The sequence below is a fragment of the Alnus glutinosa genome, chromosome 3 (assembly GCF_958979055.1).
Source record: "Alnus glutinosa chromosome 3, dhAlnGlut1.1, whole genome shotgun sequence".
NCBI lineage: Eukaryota > Viridiplantae > Streptophyta > Magnoliopsida > Fagales > Betulaceae > Alnus > Alnus glutinosa.
In genome coordinates this window covers 25,031,506-25,050,627 of record NC_084888.1, presented here as the reverse complement: position 1 = coordinate 25,050,627, position 19,122 = coordinate 25,031,506, and the positions used below count along the sequence as shown (strand labels likewise).

At 40.8% G+C, this 19,122-nt stretch overlaps 1 protein-coding gene across 1 annotated transcript in view; it reads right to left on the bottom strand.

Annotated features, from left to right (window-relative positions):
- Positions 1 to 1,728: 1,728 nt before the first annotated feature.
- The window catches only part of LOC133864792 (N-terminal acetyltransferase A complex auxiliary subunit NAA15), a 47,355-nt gene continuing 29,961 nt past the window's right edge, over positions 1,729 to 19,122 (bottom strand). Inside the window, exons 10-26 of the mRNA XM_062301205.1 lie at positions 8,326 to 8,403; positions 8,189 to 8,242; positions 7,994 to 8,064; positions 7,524 to 7,578; positions 7,344 to 7,439; positions 6,302 to 6,430; positions 6,092 to 6,174; positions 5,766 to 5,996; positions 5,169 to 5,301; positions 4,981 to 5,088; positions 4,676 to 4,807; positions 4,265 to 4,321; positions 3,989 to 4,086; positions 3,800 to 3,858; positions 3,597 to 3,708; positions 3,380 to 3,480; positions 1,729 to 2,441 (exon numbers count right to left, since the gene is read on the bottom strand). Coding sequence (XP_062157189.1) covers positions 2,242 to 2,441; positions 3,380 to 3,480; positions 3,597 to 3,708; positions 3,800 to 3,858; positions 3,989 to 4,086; positions 4,265 to 4,321; positions 4,676 to 4,807; positions 4,981 to 5,088; positions 5,169 to 5,301; positions 5,766 to 5,996; positions 6,092 to 6,174; positions 6,302 to 6,430; positions 7,344 to 7,439; positions 7,524 to 7,578; positions 7,994 to 8,064; positions 8,189 to 8,242; positions 8,326 to 8,403 — 1,797 coding nt within the window. The 3' untranslated portion in view covers positions 1,729 to 2,241. The remainder of the gene's footprint in view (positions 2,442 to 3,379; positions 3,481 to 3,596; positions 3,709 to 3,799; positions 3,859 to 3,988; positions 4,087 to 4,264; positions 4,322 to 4,675; positions 4,808 to 4,980; positions 5,089 to 5,168; positions 5,302 to 5,765; positions 5,997 to 6,091; positions 6,175 to 6,301; positions 6,431 to 7,343; positions 7,440 to 7,523; positions 7,579 to 7,993; positions 8,065 to 8,188; positions 8,243 to 8,325; positions 8,404 to 19,122) is intronic.

The following is a 19,122-nucleotide window of genomic DNA, read 5'->3' as shown; positions in this document are numbered from 1 at the left end:
TTTGGGGTTTGCAGTTACTGGTGTCTGTCAGTTCATGCACAGACCAACTAAACTACACTGGCAAGCAGTCAAACGAATACTAAGATACCTCAAGCATACAGTTTCTCACGATCTACTTCTACATTGAACAAGCTGTAACAGCCTACAAGCATACTCAGATGCTGATTGGGCAGGCTGCCCCAATGATCGACACCCCACAGGAGTCTATTGTGTATTTTTTGGCTCGAACTTGATCTCATGGAGCTCTTGAAAGCAACCCACCGTCTCGCGCTCTTCTATAGAGGCCGAATACAAATCGGTTGCCAACACCACTGTTGAACTTCTTTGAATTAAAGCTCTTCTTTTTGAACTTGGTATCTCTCTCACTTCTACACCAAAACTATGGTGTAACAACATTGGTGCTATGTACATGTTTGTCAATCCAGTTTTTCATGCCCGAACAAAGCATGTGGAAATCGACTTCCACTTTGTTAGGGATCGAGTTGCAGACAAATCTTTGGAAATACTCTTCATTCCAAGCTCGGACCAACTAGCTAATGTGCTGACCAAACCTTTTGTGTCTACTTAGTTTCAATGGCTATGTTTCAAGCTCAACGTTTGTTCTCCCCCGTTGATCTTGCGAGAGGGTATTAACGAATCTAACTTATCCCCTAAAGACTCATTCTACACGTGAGTCTAGAGAGTCTATAGCTAAGCTTCACACCAGGAACTCTAGTGATAAAGATTAGATCCTAGAGTTATATTATAATTGCAACACCTTGTAAACGCATGTTGTGATAGAATGATAAGGTCTAGCATGCGGTTGTAGTTAGATAAGTCTGTATTCAAATCTAAAGATAGAGTTATAGCTATCCTAAACTTCTATATATATATATATATATATATATATATATATATATACACTCACGATGGAAAATATTCAGTAAGGGTTTGGTTTCTTTGGGTAAGCTAAAATGAGTGAATAACCACAACCACAACAGCTTTAGTCGATTATCTTTTTTAAATAACCCAACCCTATGATTATTGAAGGCCGGTTATTTACCCCTAACCGTTTTTTTAACCGGGTAACTATTTTTCATACATTGTTGATTTTCTTTCAAACAATCAAATATCTAACCATCCAATATTCAATGTTAAATAGTAAATACTATTAGACGTGCATAATTTCATTTATCATTCACCATTCATTCATCTCAATGAACAAAGAAAATCAAACAAACAAATATTATAAAATATAATGACAATTGTATTGTAATTAAAATATGATGACAATTCAAAAAAATATCAAACCTTCATATTAAAAAACATAAGATGATTCATTCCTTGAATTTAAAGGAAGAGTTTGAGGCTCATTTACAATATATATATATATATATATATATATATATAGAAACCGGTTTCCTAAACCAAATCCCTATAATCATTAACCGCAACCAGGGTCCCGATTATCCAGTTAACAGTTGTTGTTGGCCATTAACAATTAACAATTATTAGCTGTTAATAATTGTCACGCTTGTATACCCCTAACTAAAACCACCTCCAAACAGTTGGTAGCAATTAATAACCACCCCGCTCTGCTTGTAAACGCCCACGTGAGAGTGCAGTCTTATCACATTTTCGAGGGATTGGGAAAGCTTGAGTCTAGGAATTGAGAATTTGTGACAGCGTAATAATGGCTAAATTAAGTTTCTTGATCTCCATAGGGTATGTGTTAATGAGCAGAATGAATACAAGATCAAAATTTGCCGATTGTTGTAGATATAGTGTATGAATTCCACAGCAAAATTTTCACATAATTTAATGTTTATACATAATAAATAAGCCAATCAAACAGGCAAGTACAAGAAGCCCCGGGGAACTGCTGGCTGGACGTAGGACCAGGTACTCCAGAAAACCAAAAAATTCTGTTGAAGATAAATAGTAATCTCAAACCCACGGAGCACCTTTGTCTATGATCTGAGCAAATAAAAAACTCAACCCTAAAACCACAATGAAAGTGAAAATTATACACATTTGCAAATAGAATACATCTCAGAATTGGGCGAGGTATAACTGGTGAAAGAAGAAATTCCTATACTGCGATCACCATAACTTGCTCAAAATCTCCCAAGTTCTTCATCCATGAGCTGCAACCTACTCTCCTCCCACCACATTTCTCAGCCACAGCTTGGTCCTCTGAGTTAGTATTCAACCGTGGTGACTCGCAAATACATAGGCAGAATCGCACGCTCGACACCATGGTCAGACAGTGAGGTCCGCAAATGCCTCTAGTTTTCCATTTGATGCAAGGGAATCTGCAGTTTCACCACCTGAATGGTTTGCACTCCCATTTTCTGAGTTCCTACTTGTCTTGTTGTATGCTGAGTTCGGCATGGCAGAGCTGCGGCTCCCCTCAAAGTACGTAGAGTACGGGAAGTACTCAGCACAACGCACCTTCCATCCTACAACAAAAGAAATCAATTATAGTGCTACGGATATAATCACCAACATTAGTCTGAAACAAAAAAGGAACATAACAGAAATTTTATCCCCTTTTTGGTTGAACACAGCTTGTACCACATCAACTGTGGAATAGTTTAAAAATCAGTTCCCTGTTTGCCGGACTAAATAGATAAACAGTCCCTTTATTCCTTTACCCAAACAACATATAAAATTTGATAAAGACCTTCAAGCTTGAACGGACACTAAACAAGCATGGAGTATTAAATAAAATAGAGAATAACCATTCCAGAGTGTCTATATAAAAACCAATTTATTATTTTGATCTGCGCCAAGTATATGATGAAATGCAAGAGTTTGATAAGGGACTATAACCCACATAGAAAAAAGCATATTCTAGGAATAATACAACACCAAAATAGCATACATAACAAACAACCAATTCACATAAGACAAGTAAATCTAATATAGAAATGTTTGATTTCATTGTCTTGCACATCTCGTCCATCACCGCACAAGAGATGTACAAATTTACCATTGAATCTGTGGGATCTACATGAGGGTCTCACAGATTCAATAGTTGATTTGCAAAAAGAAATATGCACAATAGAATGACACCAAACACTTCTCAATCCAATACCAATAACAATAACAAGTGTAAAAGAACCAACCATCCATATTAAGAACCTTTTGAGATCATGAAAATGCTAAAGGTTTCGAGTTTTTATTTCTCTTCTATTTTGGGCCTAGAAAAAATGGCGGATATTGAAACTCTAATATTTGCAAAACAAAACTGCCAAAGAATGCTTAAATACTATGTAAAATGTAGGAAATTCTAACCAAGTATACATAATTTTTGGGGCTCCCAAATATCCAATATTTCATATCTGCTCTAATAAATATTGTCATATTCACTCTACAAGAAGAGGCAAGTAATTACTTGATTGAGCTGCATCGTCATTAAGTACTGCTCCTAGGAGTTTGTGGACTGCAATACTGTCTTTGAGTTTCCATTCCCTCACTGGTCCAAGTGCCCCCTTCCTATTTAAAACATGTAGAGGTTCAATGTTTAATCACTTTTAAATACAGAAGCGAAGAAGTCAATCTAGAAAGTAAAATAAAAGCGACATAGAATTTCTATTACTAGGAGGCCTTACTTGGGCACCATGTTGTTGGTTGACTCTTCGATTAATTTAATAGCCTCCAACTTTCTGTCAGGTTCCAAAACAAAAAGCATTTCTGCAACAGCAGCTCTATGCATCAAAGAATCTGCAAGGATTTAAAGAAAAAAAATAAATAATTTAAGAAAATGCCCCAAAACATATGGTGCACACAGTACTTAGATAAGGTTTATGATGACCTTTATGTTTTTCAAGGAAAATCTTGTTTCCCTCTATCAAAGATTTCTCATGCAATTGACTACAAAAGAAAAAGAATAAATAGAAAGATTCAGTATGCAATTTTGAATGGATAAGCAAGATATTGTAGAGCAGCAATGAAATTTTGAAAATGAATTTTGTTTTAAAACAAAAACCATTTACAAGAGAACCTGATTGTTGGACGCTCTGCTTCTAAGACACTCCATATGAGTTTTTCAGTATCAGTGACGGGAGCGGCCATCGACCTCACTTTATGGAAGAATTTAATCTGCAACATAGGAAATTGCTACTAACTGCCTAAAGAATGGGAGGGCTTTCATACTCTGTAGCGCTTAAATACACACCCCACACCCACGCATACACCATAACCCACACCCACAGTAGAACTAAACAAAAGAATTATTTAAGCAAGGTGGTTGATTTATATTACAACAGGGATGCCATACCAAACAGCGATGCGAATCTGGGTGTTCAGCATCCAACCTCAGCAGCTGCTTAACAGCCTACAAGGCAAAGGATAACAAAAAGAAAACCAACAAATTTATTTATCATCATAAATTAAATTGAAGGTGCAAGCAAAAGTATGATTGAGCTACAAGGTATGCAACTAAAACTATTCAGCCCATCAGGTCAAACCTCAAAACTTAATTTAACAAAAAGGAAACCTCAGTCGTGACAGAACTTGCCTTCCCTCAAGACAGAACAATAACAGAGTTTCCAATTACATCTTGTAACTGGCACATAATCTTGGATGTTGATCTAAGTCAATAACTCTTCCATTAACATTGTCCAGCCAATAAAAAAGATGACACGTAAAAGAGGGGGTTTCTAAGTTACACATTTGAACATAACAATACCTGAAAAGCAAGCAAAATCTTCTGCTTCCTCATATTTAATTCAAAAGAGAGCAGCTGTGTCTCCAAGGAGTCAGGCGAGTTCTTCTGAAGCAACTTTAAGTACTTTGTAGCTTCCAGTAATGGATCTTCAACCTAAATAAAGCAATACTCACATGAGGCAAATTGATATTTATTAAGGATTTAAGGAGTTAAAAAAAAAAAAAAAAACACGTTGAGCAATTTCAAGATGTTTCTTAGCAGTAAGAGTCTAAAAAAGTAGAAATAAAAATAGAACTAGAAAAGACACTAGTAGGATTGGAAGAAACCTGCAACAACTTCTCCCCATGTGGATCTGGATCTACAGGTTTGACATGTCGTTTTCCAGACTTAGAGGCACCAGCAGCACTTGATTCTTCGTGTTTTTCTTCTGCCTCCTAAAAGAATGCAAAACATTTGGATGAAAACCATTTAAGCAGGAAGAAGCCACAGAAGCCACATAAACAAACTATAATACTTTCTTAGCTCGTGCTTCTGCCTTTCTCAGTTTTTGCCTCATTTTCTTTTTCTGAGAAGGAAGCATCTTGGACATATCATCATCTTCTTCGGCTGTTGACTTTGGAGGAGAATCATACAGTTTTATATAGCACCTGCACCTCAATATCCAATAACAACAAATATGAATAAGGGACACTAAACCGCAAGCAAAGGATGTAAAACATTCCAATAAAAAACATATCACATTTTAAACAAACGCATATGTTTAGTGAAGTATCCTCTTCTTTCTTTCTTTTTTATAAAAAATAAATAAATAAATAAAAAATAAAAACCGTAATAAAGGCTTCTTCTTCTTTTTTTTTTAATAAGGGAATCGATCGAGCAATCTCCATAAGATGATAGATGATAGTCATTTTACATCTTAAGAAAGTACACTAAAAGAAATGGAAGAAAACAAAACTCAATAAAACCAAATAATACATTACAAAACTTAGAAAAGTTGTCAGAATTTAAATATACAATAAAAGGCAACAACAGTACGATGCAAAGTAACAGAAAAGCATAGTATGTCACTAACTAGCATCTCATCGTGAATCATAAAAAATCTGAAGGTCACCTGATAGCCCCAGCTGCTGCTTTGTGAAAATATGCATGAGAATGCAAACGATCTTGAAATCTGAGCATTTCCACATAGGCACGCAGAGTCATTTTCCTTAAGCAATAAGAATGGAAGTCAAATTGGTCTTCAGTAATATCAGCATAGTGCTTCTCTACAGCTAAAAATTTCTTCAGGGTACGCCCAAGATCACCTTGGCGGAAGTAACTTTCACCAGAAGCAAGTTCATACCTTCCAAAGATGAAAACATTATGTAACACATTAAACAGCTGCAATCAAGATATCTATCTTATGCTATGAACAGTGTGCAGTAAAAAGAGACGGACCACATGCACTGCATGTCATGAAGGTTGTTGTGCTGATCTCCATCTTTCGTGAACAATACAGCAGTTTTTTCCGCCAAAGCCACCTTCAAAGCAGCAGTTTAAGTAAAGTACAACCAGTATAGTGCAAGTATATGCAGGACAGAGCACTGCAAATTGACATGTGAAAAAAACATATCCAACCAAAAGATGAAGAAAAGACAGCTTCAAAACCTGATCAGCCTGCAGCATTCGCTTAACGCAGTCACTATTTATGTAACGATCAGCAAGATCCATACACCTAGCCTCATCTGCCAATGTAGCAGCAGCTGCCAGGTCACCCGCATGCTTCAATATTCGGCTCTGGTCAAGACATGTAGAACTATTATTTTACAAAAGCATCAAACTTAAGAGCTTTCAAAAAATTACTCAAATTACTTTCTGATAAGTGATTCATCTTATTAGAAAGCGCGCAAATGAGCACAATCAAGTACACAGAAAGTATACAAGAGAGACCCCCAAATAGGAAGAAGAAGAACATGAATCCATAAATTCTGAGACACTAGAAAAACGAGAATTGTTGTAAGCCACCACCAAAAACCCAAACGTAAAACGATTTGACATTATAGCTTTTAACTCTAACGCCAATCTCTTACGCTCTTCGAAGCTGCAGGCATTATACGCTCTCTTCAAATACACTGACAATTAATCAAATTTCTAAAATGTTTAGAGCATTAAAAGAAAACAAAATTCCTCAATAATGTTTAAAATCGATGTTTTTTCCTCTTTACGCCAAAAACAGCTGCAACGACAATAAAATTGCCCCCGAAGAGGAATCTACAGGTACAACTCATAAACCTAATGAGACGTTCTTCAACTGCAGTATTCACATTTTTTTTTTTTTGATAAGTATGAAAACTTTATATATAAGCGTAAGGAACTGCAGTATTCACACACACACACACACACATATATATTACTTGCCGAGTCATTCACATTTTACACACACACACATATATATATATTACTTGCCGAGTCATTCACATTTTCAGGGGGAAAAAGTTGATTCTAATTATTCCGACTTTACAAAGGCAGCAGACCTCAATAGTCAATAGAAACTGCTAAATTTAAACAAGAAAACACAATGGTCAAACATCAATAAGAAAAATAGATGAGGCACAGCAGGCTGAAACTGATAACATAAAATCCTGAGAGGTAATCTCAGAATTATTTTAAGAGCAAAGTTCGAAGATGGAGAGTGTATACATTAACAAACCTTGATAGAGTACAGATCAATCACAGTTGGAGTGTGTTCTATAGCCTCATCAATCTTAGAAAGAGCAATGTCATATTGACCTCGTCTGTCATAGTGCTGTACGAACAAAAGATCTATAAGAAAAATTACCAAAAAAATAGGAAAAGACAGAAACCAAACATCCAAGTAACAACAAACAACCTGAGCCAACAGAAACAACGCCCACAAAAGTGTTGAAGGGGGCTCTTTTTCTGCCCTGTGAGTAAAAAAGAAACAAGTAGAAAGTCATCAGTGAAAAGAAATAATGCAACATTAATGCCAAGATGATGCTGGAACAAAAATGCAGACTAAACATCATATCATTTATACTCGATGCCAAAACAACTTTCAGAATTTCTAGTTTGACATTCTCGATTGCTTCACCTCTCCCCCACATGGATGGCCCACGCCATATGCCCTTACTCTATGTAAGAAAATAATTGGTTGCTTTTATTTTTCCAAGAACAGAGGTAGGGGGTGCCCAAAGTGCAAGATACTCTAAAATGCCGTATCCTTAATAGGCTGTACAAAAAATACTTACTGAAAATCAGAATATTATTTATTGTGTTGATCTGTGTCAAAGAGAAATTAGTTGATCTTTTATTATAACATGAGTTAAAAGCATATATTACCTCCCAGGGTATTGGCCGGTTGTCTTTATTGAATGCTCCAAATTGAGCATAAGTTGCTCCAGAATATCTGCCTGCATAAGAATGACCAGAAAAACTGAATGAAACAAATTTCCTACCAGAGTATCACAAATGTCTACAACGTACAAAGAAATATCAGTATTATATCAGATGATAAGTAAGAGTGATCATACCAACCTTGCCAGGGTGATCGTACAAAGGAGACAGATCAGAGAACAATGATGGAACTCCCTAAACACACCAAGGAACATTCATAACTATGAATCCAAACAAGGCAGACCAATAAGAGCAGCATAACTAAGAACCATAAATACCTTAGTTAGGAGAGGTCTAATATAATTTTCTGCTGCTTCCATAAACCTGTTGCCTTGCAGAAAATCAAGTGGTATTCTCTGAAGCCAGAGGGGAAAAAGTGGGGGTCAATGCAATATCTAAAACATCCATTTTGCAATTCGAAGAACGTTAGCAGATCATCATCAGAGGTGACGATGATAACAACAAAAACATAAATAAAAAAACAGAAGCAAGAAAGCATTGTGATGTGAGAGGTATTGGCAAACATAGGTATAGAGACACGAATAGGTCCATGTGTGTATTTGTGTTGAGACAGAAAGTTAGAAATTAAACCACCAAAAGTTAAAACTGTCCATTTTATAAGTAAAACAAGGACATGTACTGCCATCACTTTGAACATAAATACCAAAGTACTGGAAAAAAACACACACACACAATACTTCTAAAACTGAGTATACAAAATCAGATGACAGCGATAGAAGATAACACAATCAACATCATGAATAGAAACTAATTGAGAGATTCGAAAATTGTTGCATAGAAGCCAGACACAGGCTTGGACTAGGGTCACTCATCAGACAAGTTAAAGAAAAATCAATTAATAAGAAATTGTCAGAAATGTCAACTTTACAAACCATAATATTAATCAGATCAAACCTTTTAAATAGAGAAATGCTAGATACTATATTTTTATCCTACAATTGTCCGACAATATTGACGTGGCACTCCAAGTCAACCATTGAATCTTTTATTTATTTAACAAGGATTAGTTGAGAATTTTATGTCAGCCTTGTTGGATACAATTATAGTATATGGCATTTTTCTTTTAAATGATACTAACAACAAGGTAGCATTTTGATAATTTTGGCTTATTTCAATCTATCCAAATAAGTTTAAAGGAAAAGTCAACATAAACCCTCAAGTTACCACTCAATTGACAATGTCCCCCCCAAAACTTTAGATTAGGGAAATGTTCCCTCCAAACTATCAAAAAATTGTAAATATCCTCCCTCCCCCCAATGACAAAAATACTTGTGACCAAAAAAATAAAAAATAAAAAATAAAAAAGAAAGAATAACAAAAATAAAAAAACCCTGAAAAACCCAGGGAGTAGCCGAAGTGGCCATGTGGTGGTTCGGTCATCCCAAGATATGGATGAAGGGGGTGATTCCCCCCTTTAGTCTTAATGAAAAAAGCGGAAGACATTGTCCCAATATAAAATTTTGGAGGACATTGTCAATTGAGTGTTAGTTTGAGGCGTGGTATATGAACTTTTACCAAAAACATAATAGCAGAATCATAAAACACAAAACGAAACTCTTCAAGAACTTATGTTGACTTCAGAAATGGCACCGTTCCATGACTTTTTTTTAGAAAAAGTACACCCCCCCCCCCCCCCCTCCCTTTCAAACTAACACTCAATTTACAATGTTCCTCCGAATTAAAGATTGCATCAATGTCTCCCCCCAAACTACCAAAGATTTGCAATGTACCCAATATGACAAGGCGTTTGGGGGGTTCATTGTTTTGGGTGTCCAGGGCTCAGCGTGGTTGATGGCCATGGTCGAGAAGGGCTTTGAAGGATCCAGGTTTGGATTTCGTCAAGTACTTTCGGGAGGATACAAAAGCTCTGATGGTTCGAGAAAATGGGAACAAGGCCAGCCGCTTCCTAGAGGTGGTAGCCTACGCTGAGGGTGGTCGGAAAGGGGCTATTTGGCTCCCTGAAGGCCGTGGTGGGTGGGGTTGGTCACGGGTGGTGGGTGAGTTGAGGAAGCTGCTTTCTTTTCTCGGTTTAAAGGCTTGGCGCCAAGTGGTGGGATGTCTTCTTCGGCGGGGACTCCGAAGGGGGGGAGTTGAGCGAAGCTCTGGATTTTCTAGGAGCCACTGATGGGTCTCCGACGGGTATTAAGAAGGGAAAGGGAACTGGTTCTCCGTCGTTCACGGAGGTGGTGCGCTCGGGCGTTACCGCCTCTGTCTTGGGTTGCAGGTCTTCGGTGCGGAATTCGGGTTGGTGCGATTTGGAGAAGAAGCCCCCACCAGTGGGTTGCTCCACCATGGAGAAGCAAGCGACTGGTCCCTTGGGTAAGGACCGCCGTGTTGATGAGCGCCTCAGTTCCAGAGTTTGCGTCTGTTGTTCGGCTTGCGTGTCTGGGGCAGCCGATGTTGAGGGTGACTCTTCACTGCAAAGGGATTGCGTGTCTGGAGTGTTCGGGCAGATTTTCGAGATCCTTGGGCGCCTTTCCAAGGCTTTGTTTTGGGCTTGTGGGTCTTCGCATAGACTGGGCTTGAAGTCCTCTGTCCGGCCTAAAAGAAGGTTGGGTTTTGTTGCGGGCCGGATGCTTAAGAGGTGCAAGTCTGTTTTCAAAGGGTCCCGATTTCGGGCTGGGGCTAAGGTGCCTAAGCCTTTTGAGAGGGCTGCGGAATCGGGTCGTCTAGGTTTGGTTCAGCTTTCTTCCCCCCCGGAGGCGTCGACTTCGGCGGCCATCTCCTTTGAGCGGCCTTTGGCGGCGGTTCCAGGTCCAGTCATTCAACGATCTCTCATCCTGGAGGCTGTCTCCGGCGCCTTCTGTTGAGTGGCCGTCGGCGGCAGTTCCTACAAGTCCCGTCCAGTCGCTCTCTGCTCCGGTCTCTTTTCCGACGTCTTCTGGGTGGACCTCTCTTTCCCCGACGATTCCTGTGCTTACTGCTCCGGTGTCTCTTGTGCAAGGATCCTCTTCTGTTCCGACGGAGGAGGTTTTTCAGTCCCTAGGTTCTTTGAAGGGCTCAAACCTTGCAGAGTTTGGCGGAGCTCTTCCCTTTTCGTCGGCTGCTCATCCAGCTACGGCTGGGATGTTAGTGAGTTCGGTTTCTTCCAGTTGCTCGTGTGGTTCAGGGCCTTCCGTCTCTGCTGCTGCTGCTGCTTCTCTCTCCGAGGCTACTAAGTTGGGGGTGAAGATTCGTTCTTCCCCCCCCCCCCCCCCCCTTACTGCTTATCAAACCTTTTCAGCATTATATCAGGAGGGCTAGGGAGTTTGTAGGTCATTCAGTGAATTGGAATGATGGGTTATTATCGGACTCTCTGGAAGCATCGAAGTTGTCTGCTAGCCTTGTTGTCAATAAGGTGTTGACGGTTGAGCCTCCTGCGATAAAGGTCGTAAAGTCTCCAATGAAGCAGGGCATGCTTAGGAAGGGGTTTCTCAACCCTCGCCCGATTGTTTCTGGCCCTTCCGCTTCGCCTCAGGAGGTCACCGTTGTCGGGGTGGTAGGTCCTTCCTCCCCTCCGAGTGGTTGCATCATGCCTTTTTCTGTTGAGGGAAATGGATTCTCCCAATCCAAGAATTGGCCTATCGGTTTTGATCATAACGGGGAGATTGTAGTTTGTGAGGAGAAAGATGATTTTTAGGATAGATTACCATTAGATTGGGCGTTGGATGAGGATTTTGCGTTGGCTGGGGACTTTGGGGAGGAGGCTATGGCAATTCGAGATGCCATGGAAGAAGAATTTCAGCGGGATAAGATGATTGCGCGCCAAAAGTCCAAAGGAAAGAGAGAGCTCCTGAATCTGCATAGCTCTATCAATTATAGCGACGATATTATTCCTGTTAGGCGTAGGAAAGGCAAGGCCCACATGAAGTAGGCCTTGGCAGGTTGGGGGTTGTTTTTCCGTTGCTTTTTGGTTTCGCTTTGTAGTTCGGCTTCGGTCGGCTTGGGTTTTGGGGTGTCTCTTGTGGTTTCGGTTGGCTTCAATAGGCTTGGTCTTTGGGTGTCTCTGGGTTTTATTGTAGTGGGTGTTTCTTTTTTTTTTTGGGCGTTTAGGGTTTTGTGGGTGTTGTTAGGGTGTTCTGCTGTTTTTGGGCTTGTTCTTGGGTTTTGGGTTTGTAAGTGCTCCTTGTATACTCCCTGTGTACTGGGACGCTTTTCGCTTTTTTTAATAAAATTGCTTACTTATAAAAAAAAAAATATATATATATATATATACATTGGAAGTATACAAGGAAAACACCTAACTAGAAATAGAAAATCAAGTGAGAAAGTCAAAAAAAGAGATAAACAAATGATGGACAAAAGCCGAAGTCCAACAATACAAAGAATGATAGAACAAAGAGAGAGTCTCTTCCAAGGTTCTTTCCAAGTCTTCAAAGCTCCTCTTGTTTCTTTCCCACCAAAGGCACCAGAAGATACAAATAGGTGTCATTTTCCAAACAACAGCACTCCTTGATCTACCAGATGACCACCAACATGCAAGCAAGTCAATAACCCGTCTTGGCATAACCCAAGACACACTGAAACAATTGAAGAGAGAATTCCACACAACAGAAGCCACGTCACAGTGGAGAAGGAGATAATCCGCAGCTTCCTCGATCTTCTTACACATGCAACAACGGTTTATCACGATAACATGCCGTTTCCTAAGGTTATCCTGGGTGAGGATCTTATTGAGAGCCGCAGTCCACACGGAAAAAGCAGCCCTAGGAGGAGCTTGAGTACGCCAAACACTTTTTCAGGGAAAGCGTCTGCCACCAGTGCTAGTTAAGGAATAATAGAAGGACTTAACTTTGAAAACTCCTTTTTTGGAGGGGACCCACCACAAACTGTCTTTATTGTCTCTGTTTACTTTAACTGTGTAGCAAATAGAAGAAAGAAGCAAAGACATCCACCTCCCAATCGTGAGCCTCGCTGATGAAGCTCACATTCCACTGGAATGAGTCACCCAACCACTCCAGATTATCCGCAACAACGACATCTTTATGGCGAGCAATGCCAAATAAAGCTGGAAATGCTACTTTGAGGGCTGTGTCGCCACACCACAAATCATGCCAAAAACTGATCTTGGAACCATCCCCTACGACAGATCTAGTGAAACGAGAGAACGAATCCCAGCCTTTCCTTATTAACGCACAACACACTCCTAACTCTTCTCTAACACATAAGAGTTCTAGCGAGTGTATTGATAAGACTTCCGGTAGTTCACAACTCCTAGTGACAACCGGTTCCTAGAGATAAGAGTCCTTCTTGTATTGAGTGAAAGAGTTTTACTTGTATTTAAGTTAGTTTTAGATTACTGATTACAGTTTGTATTAGATAAGACTTATCTCTAAGAGATAGTATTAGATCAGGAAGCTAGAAGCTAGAAGTTAGAAGTTATCTTGTATTCTATGTAATCTCTATATATATTGAATAGACGCTCACTAGATGAGCAAGCATTCAAAGCCAAATAATCTGTGTTTCTATATGGTATCAGAGCCACTATAGACTCACGCCTCCAATTTTTTTTTTTTCCCGTTCAATATCATGTCTGCTTCCACGGCTTCTTCTTCCAAGTCTGATTCATCCAACGCCCTGTTTACCGTCCCAAACATGAATCATACCCTGCAAATCAAACTCTCCAATGCCAATTTTCCTAGCTGGAGAACTCAGATCATGGCTTTTGTTAAAGCCCAAGACTCTTATGGCTTCCTGGATGGTACTTCCACACCTCCAGCCCAGACAATTCCAAATCCGAGCACTACTCCAAATGCTCCTGCCACCATAGCAAATCCAGAATTTTTAGCTTGGTGCCAACGTGATCAGATGCTACTCAGCGTGCTCATCTCCACGCTTACTGAACCACTTGTTGTTCATGCTGTTGGTTGTGCTACCGCGCACCAACTTTGGACTACCTTAGTGTCCATGTTTGCCTCTCAAGCCCGGTCCCGGGTAATGCAGATTCATTATCAACTTGCTACCTCCAAGAAGGGTAGCACATCAATCACGGAATATTTCCAAACGTTCAAGGCTCTATGTGACAACCATGCTGCTGCCGGCCAACACCTCAACGACTTTGAACGAACATCCTATTTCCTAGCCGGTCTCGGGACAGATTACGATCCGTTTGTTACCTCCATCACTACACGGCTGGATCCTCTGACTCTCGATGAAATCTACGGCCATCTTCTGGCGCATGAGATGCGAATCGAACACCATCTCACTCCTTCTGAGACTGTCGTGCCCACTGCAAACTTTTCATCACGAGGTGCACCTTCGCGCGATTGGGGCTATCGCGGTCGTGGTCGCACCAACAATTCCCGTGGTCGAGGATTTTTCTCTCCTGGCCGCGGCAGAGGAACCTCCTCTTACCCTGACTCAGGCCAATCTTCAAGGCCCATCTACCAGCTCTGTGGCAAAATCGGGCACACTGCCCCTAGATGCTATCAACGTCCTGACCCTGCACTTGCTGGACCTCCCTCAGCCCAGTACCAGCCTGCCCAAGCCTATTACTCTTCCCCTACTCTTCCTCCAATTGGTACCCGGATATTGGTGCAACACACCACCTTACCAGCAACTTGCAGAATCTAAACATATCCTCTGAGGAGTACTCTGGTCAAGATCAAATCCGAATAGGTAATGGTACAGGTATGTCTATCTCTCACTCTGGTTCTGCATCTCTTTCTTTATCTCGTCGACAATTTCTCCTCAAACAACTTGTTCATGTTCCTCATATATGCAAGAATCTCCTCTCTGTTCGTCAATTTGCCCTTGACAATGATGTTTTCTTTGAGTTTCACTCTTCTTTTTTTACTATTAAGGATTGCAAGACCAAGCTCCCAGTTCATCACGGCCCACTTAAGGATGGCCTTTATCACCTCTTTCCGTCGCCAGTGCATTCATCTCAATCACAAGCACTCGTTGGTGAGAGGACTTCTCCACGTAGTTGGCACCACCGTTTGGGACATCCCGCTCTTCGAACGGTCAACTTTGTTCTATCCAAATTTTAGCTTCCTGTTTTATCCAATAAGGCAACAGTGCCCTGCCCGGTCTGTCCACAAGCAAAGGGTCGCCAATTGCCCTTTTCAGTTTCTCAAACGTCTATTTGTAATCCTTTAGACTTAATTTATTTAGATGTCTGGGGTCCTTCCCCATCTATTTCAATTAATGGAAATCGATTTTATGTCTCTTTTGTGGATGCTTTCAGTCGGTTTACTTGGGTCTACCCTATTCAGGCCAAATCTGATGTTATGCCAGTATTTATCAAATTTCAATCTATGGTCGAACGTCTTCTTAATGCTAAAATCAAATCTGTCCAAACTGATTGGGGGGGCGAATATCGCAACCTCCACCAATATTTTCAGTCCATTGGCATTCGACATCGTGTTTCTTGCCCTCACACTCATCAACAAGAAGGGTGTGTGGAAAGGAAACATCGACACCTCATCGATACAACCTTGGCTCTCCTAGCAACAAGCTCACTTCCAAAGAAATTCTGGGATGATGCGTGCTTAACTTTATGCTACCTCATAAACCGACTGCCGACTCCCCTACTCAAAAATCTCTCCTTTTGAGAAACTTTTCTCCCAAACTCCGGATTATAAGTTTCTTAAGGTGTTTGGTTGTCAGTGTTTTCCTAATCTTCGAGCATATAATTCTCACAAATTCTCACTTAGATCCAAACCCTGTGTCTTCTTAGGATATAGCACAAGTCATAAGGGCTATAAATGCTACCACCCTGAAACTGGCCGCATATTTATCTCTCGGGATGTCATCTTCCATGAAGATGTCTTTCCCTTCTCCACCACTACTCCAGCTCCAGTTCCTTCCTCTTCCAATTCTGTTTCTGTTTCATTAACCCCATCTATTCCCAACACCCTAGCACTCTCAACTCCACCCACCAACCCTATTCTCAATACACCTTCTTCCCCTACTAGTGTCAGTATTTCTAGCTCTTCTATTTCTTCTGATTCATCTCTTGCAGAACCGGATGTGTCATCTATGCAGCAACCGCCCGTGTACATCCTATGCGGACCCGATCTCAAAATAATGTTAGGACCATCAGACAACTCACTGATGGGACAGTGCGCTACCCTCTACCTCGGGCATTACTTTCTGAAGCTACTCTTACAGAACCTACATGTTTCACCAATGCTATCAAGGTTAGTGAATGGCGCACCGCCATGCAAACTGAATTTAATGCCTTGCTCAAAAACAACACTTGGACACTTGTTCCTTCATCGGTTGCGAAGAATGTAGTTGGCTGCAAATGGATTTTTAAGCTTAAAAGGAAGGCAGATGGGTCTATAGAACGTCATAAGGCCCGATTGGTTGCAAAGGGTTTTCACCAACATGCGGGCATTGATTTTGGTGAGACATTCAGCCCTGTTGTCAAACCAACTACCATACGGACTGTGTTATCACATGCCTATTCTGCTGGATGGTCTATGAAACAAATTGACATCCAAAATGCATTTCTGCATGATCTTTTATCCGAGGATGTCTATATGGAGCAACCTCCGGGGTTTATTCATCCTTCGTATCCGCATCACATCTGCAAACTGAAAAAGGCTCTCTACGGCTTGAAGCAAGCACCACGAGCATGGTTTGCTCGCCTTAGTGGGAAATTGGTTGACCTTGGTTTTATTGGCTCAAAAGCAGATTCTTCTCTGTTTATCTATCATACCGCAGCAGTCACTATGTATTTACTTATTTACGTTGATGATATTATTATTGTTTCATCTGTTCCCACTGCCATTGATGAACTCTTACAGCTATTAAGCACTGATTTTGCTGTTAAAGACCTTGGAAAGTTACACTAATTCCTTGGAATTGAAGTTATACCCGTGAAAGATGGTCTCTTACTTTCCCAACAGCGCTACATTCAGGATTTACTCTCCAAAACAAATATGACGGAAGCAAAACCAGTATCATCTCCCATGTCGTCTTCTGCAGCCTTATCCGCATTTACAGGTGATCCTATGGAAGAACCCTCCTAATATAGAAGCACGGTGGGTTCACTTCAGTACTTGTCTCTTACACGCCCGGATTTGGCGTTTGCGGTTAATCGTGTGTGCCAATTTAAGCATCGTCCAACCAAACTTCATTGGCAAGCTGTCAAGCAAATCCTTAGATACCTCAAATGTACCATCACTCATGGTTTGCTGTTACAAAAGACCTCAACAACTTCTCTTCAAGCATACTCGGATGCTGACTGGGCAGGATGCTCGGATGATCGACGTTCAACTAGTGCTTATTGTGTTTTTCTTGGCTCAAACTTGATTTCTTGGAGTTCTCGTAAGCAGCCTACTGTTTCTCGGTCTTCTACAGAATCTGAATACAAATCTGTTGCTAACACGGCTGCTGAGGTGATCTGGATCCGATCTCTACTCAAAGAACTTGGTCTTACACTTATTACTCCACCGAAGATATGGTGTGACAACATTGGTGCAACTTATTTGTCAATTAATCCTATTTTTCATGCTCGCACCAAACATGTAGCCATTGACTTTCATTTTGTTCGAGAGCTGGTTGCGTCCAAAGACCTAGAGATTCTATTTGTTCCAAGTGAAGATCAACTTGCAGATGTTCTCACTAAGCCCCTGGTTTCAAGGAGATTCCATCATCTATCATACAAGCTCAACATCCGTGCACTCCCGTTGAACTTGAGGGAGGATATTAACGCACAACACACTCCAAACTCTTCTCTAACACATAAGAGTTCTAGTGAGTGTATTGATAAGACTTCCGGTAGTTCACAACTCCTAGTGACAACCGGTTCCTAGAGATAAGAGTCCTTCTTGTATTGAGTGAAAGAGTTTAACTTGTATTTAAGTTAGTTTTAGATTACTGATTACAGTTTGTATTAGATAAGACTTATCTCTAAGAGATAGTATTAGATCAGGAAGCTAGAAGCTAGAAGTTAGAAGTTAACTTGTATTCTATGTAATCTCTATATATATTGAATAGACGCTCACTAGATGAGCAAGCATTCAAAGCCAAATAATCTGTGTTTCTATATTCCTGATGTTTTTCCGAACCCCCACCCCAAAGGCTTCCAACGGCTCGAGAGAGCACCAACCACCCTTTAGGCTGCTATATTTAGAATACACCACGACTCTCCACCATGCATCTTGCTCAGACCCATAACGCCATAGCCATTTGCCTAGAAGAGCACGATTGAAAAACCTCAAGTTTCTGAAACCCAAACATCCCTCAGAGATCAGGGAGCAAACGTTATCCCATCTAACCAAGTGATATTTGAATTCTTCGCCTATCCCACCCCAAAGAAAGTCTCTTTGAAGCTTCTTAATACGGTTAGCCACATGAATAGGAATGGGAAAAATAGACAAGAAATACGTAGGGAGGTTGGAGAGTGTACTCTTGATGAGGGTAACCCTAGCATCTTAACCACAATATCATCCCAGATGAACTTAGCCTTGTGGCGCGCCCCAAGGGGCATGCCAAGATACTTCAATGGCAGAGAAGTCCCGCAACCCAAGATAGAAGCCAACTCGGCAACGTTGTCCACATTGCCAACAGGAACCAAGATAGATTTAGCCAAATCGACTTTTAAACCAGAGACAGCTTCAAAGCAAACTAGTAATACACGCAAGTAACGAAGATGATCAGGATTAGCCTCACTGAAGACCAAAATGTCATCTGCAAACAACAAATGAGAGATGTTGATCACGGGAGGCCAAGAACCCATCGGGAAGCTTGAGAGTCGACCACTATCAACAGCACCAGAGAGCATTTTGCTCAAAGCCTCAATGACAACAATGAACAGGAGGGGCGAGAGAGGATCACCCTGTCTCAGCCCTCTAGAACTATTGAAGAAGCCAGCTGGCGAACCATTAACCAAAACAAAGTGGCGCGCCGAAGAGATGCAATGAGAAATCCAAGAGACCCATTTATCCCCGAAACCGCATCTTTTTAGCATGTACAGTAAGAACTTCCAGTTGACATGGTCAAAAGCCTTCGTAATATCTGGTTTGCAAAGAACCCCTAGGATACCTGTCTTGATACAGCTATCCAAGCATTCACTGGTTATGAGGACCGAGTCCAAAATATGTCTACCTTTGACAAAAGCA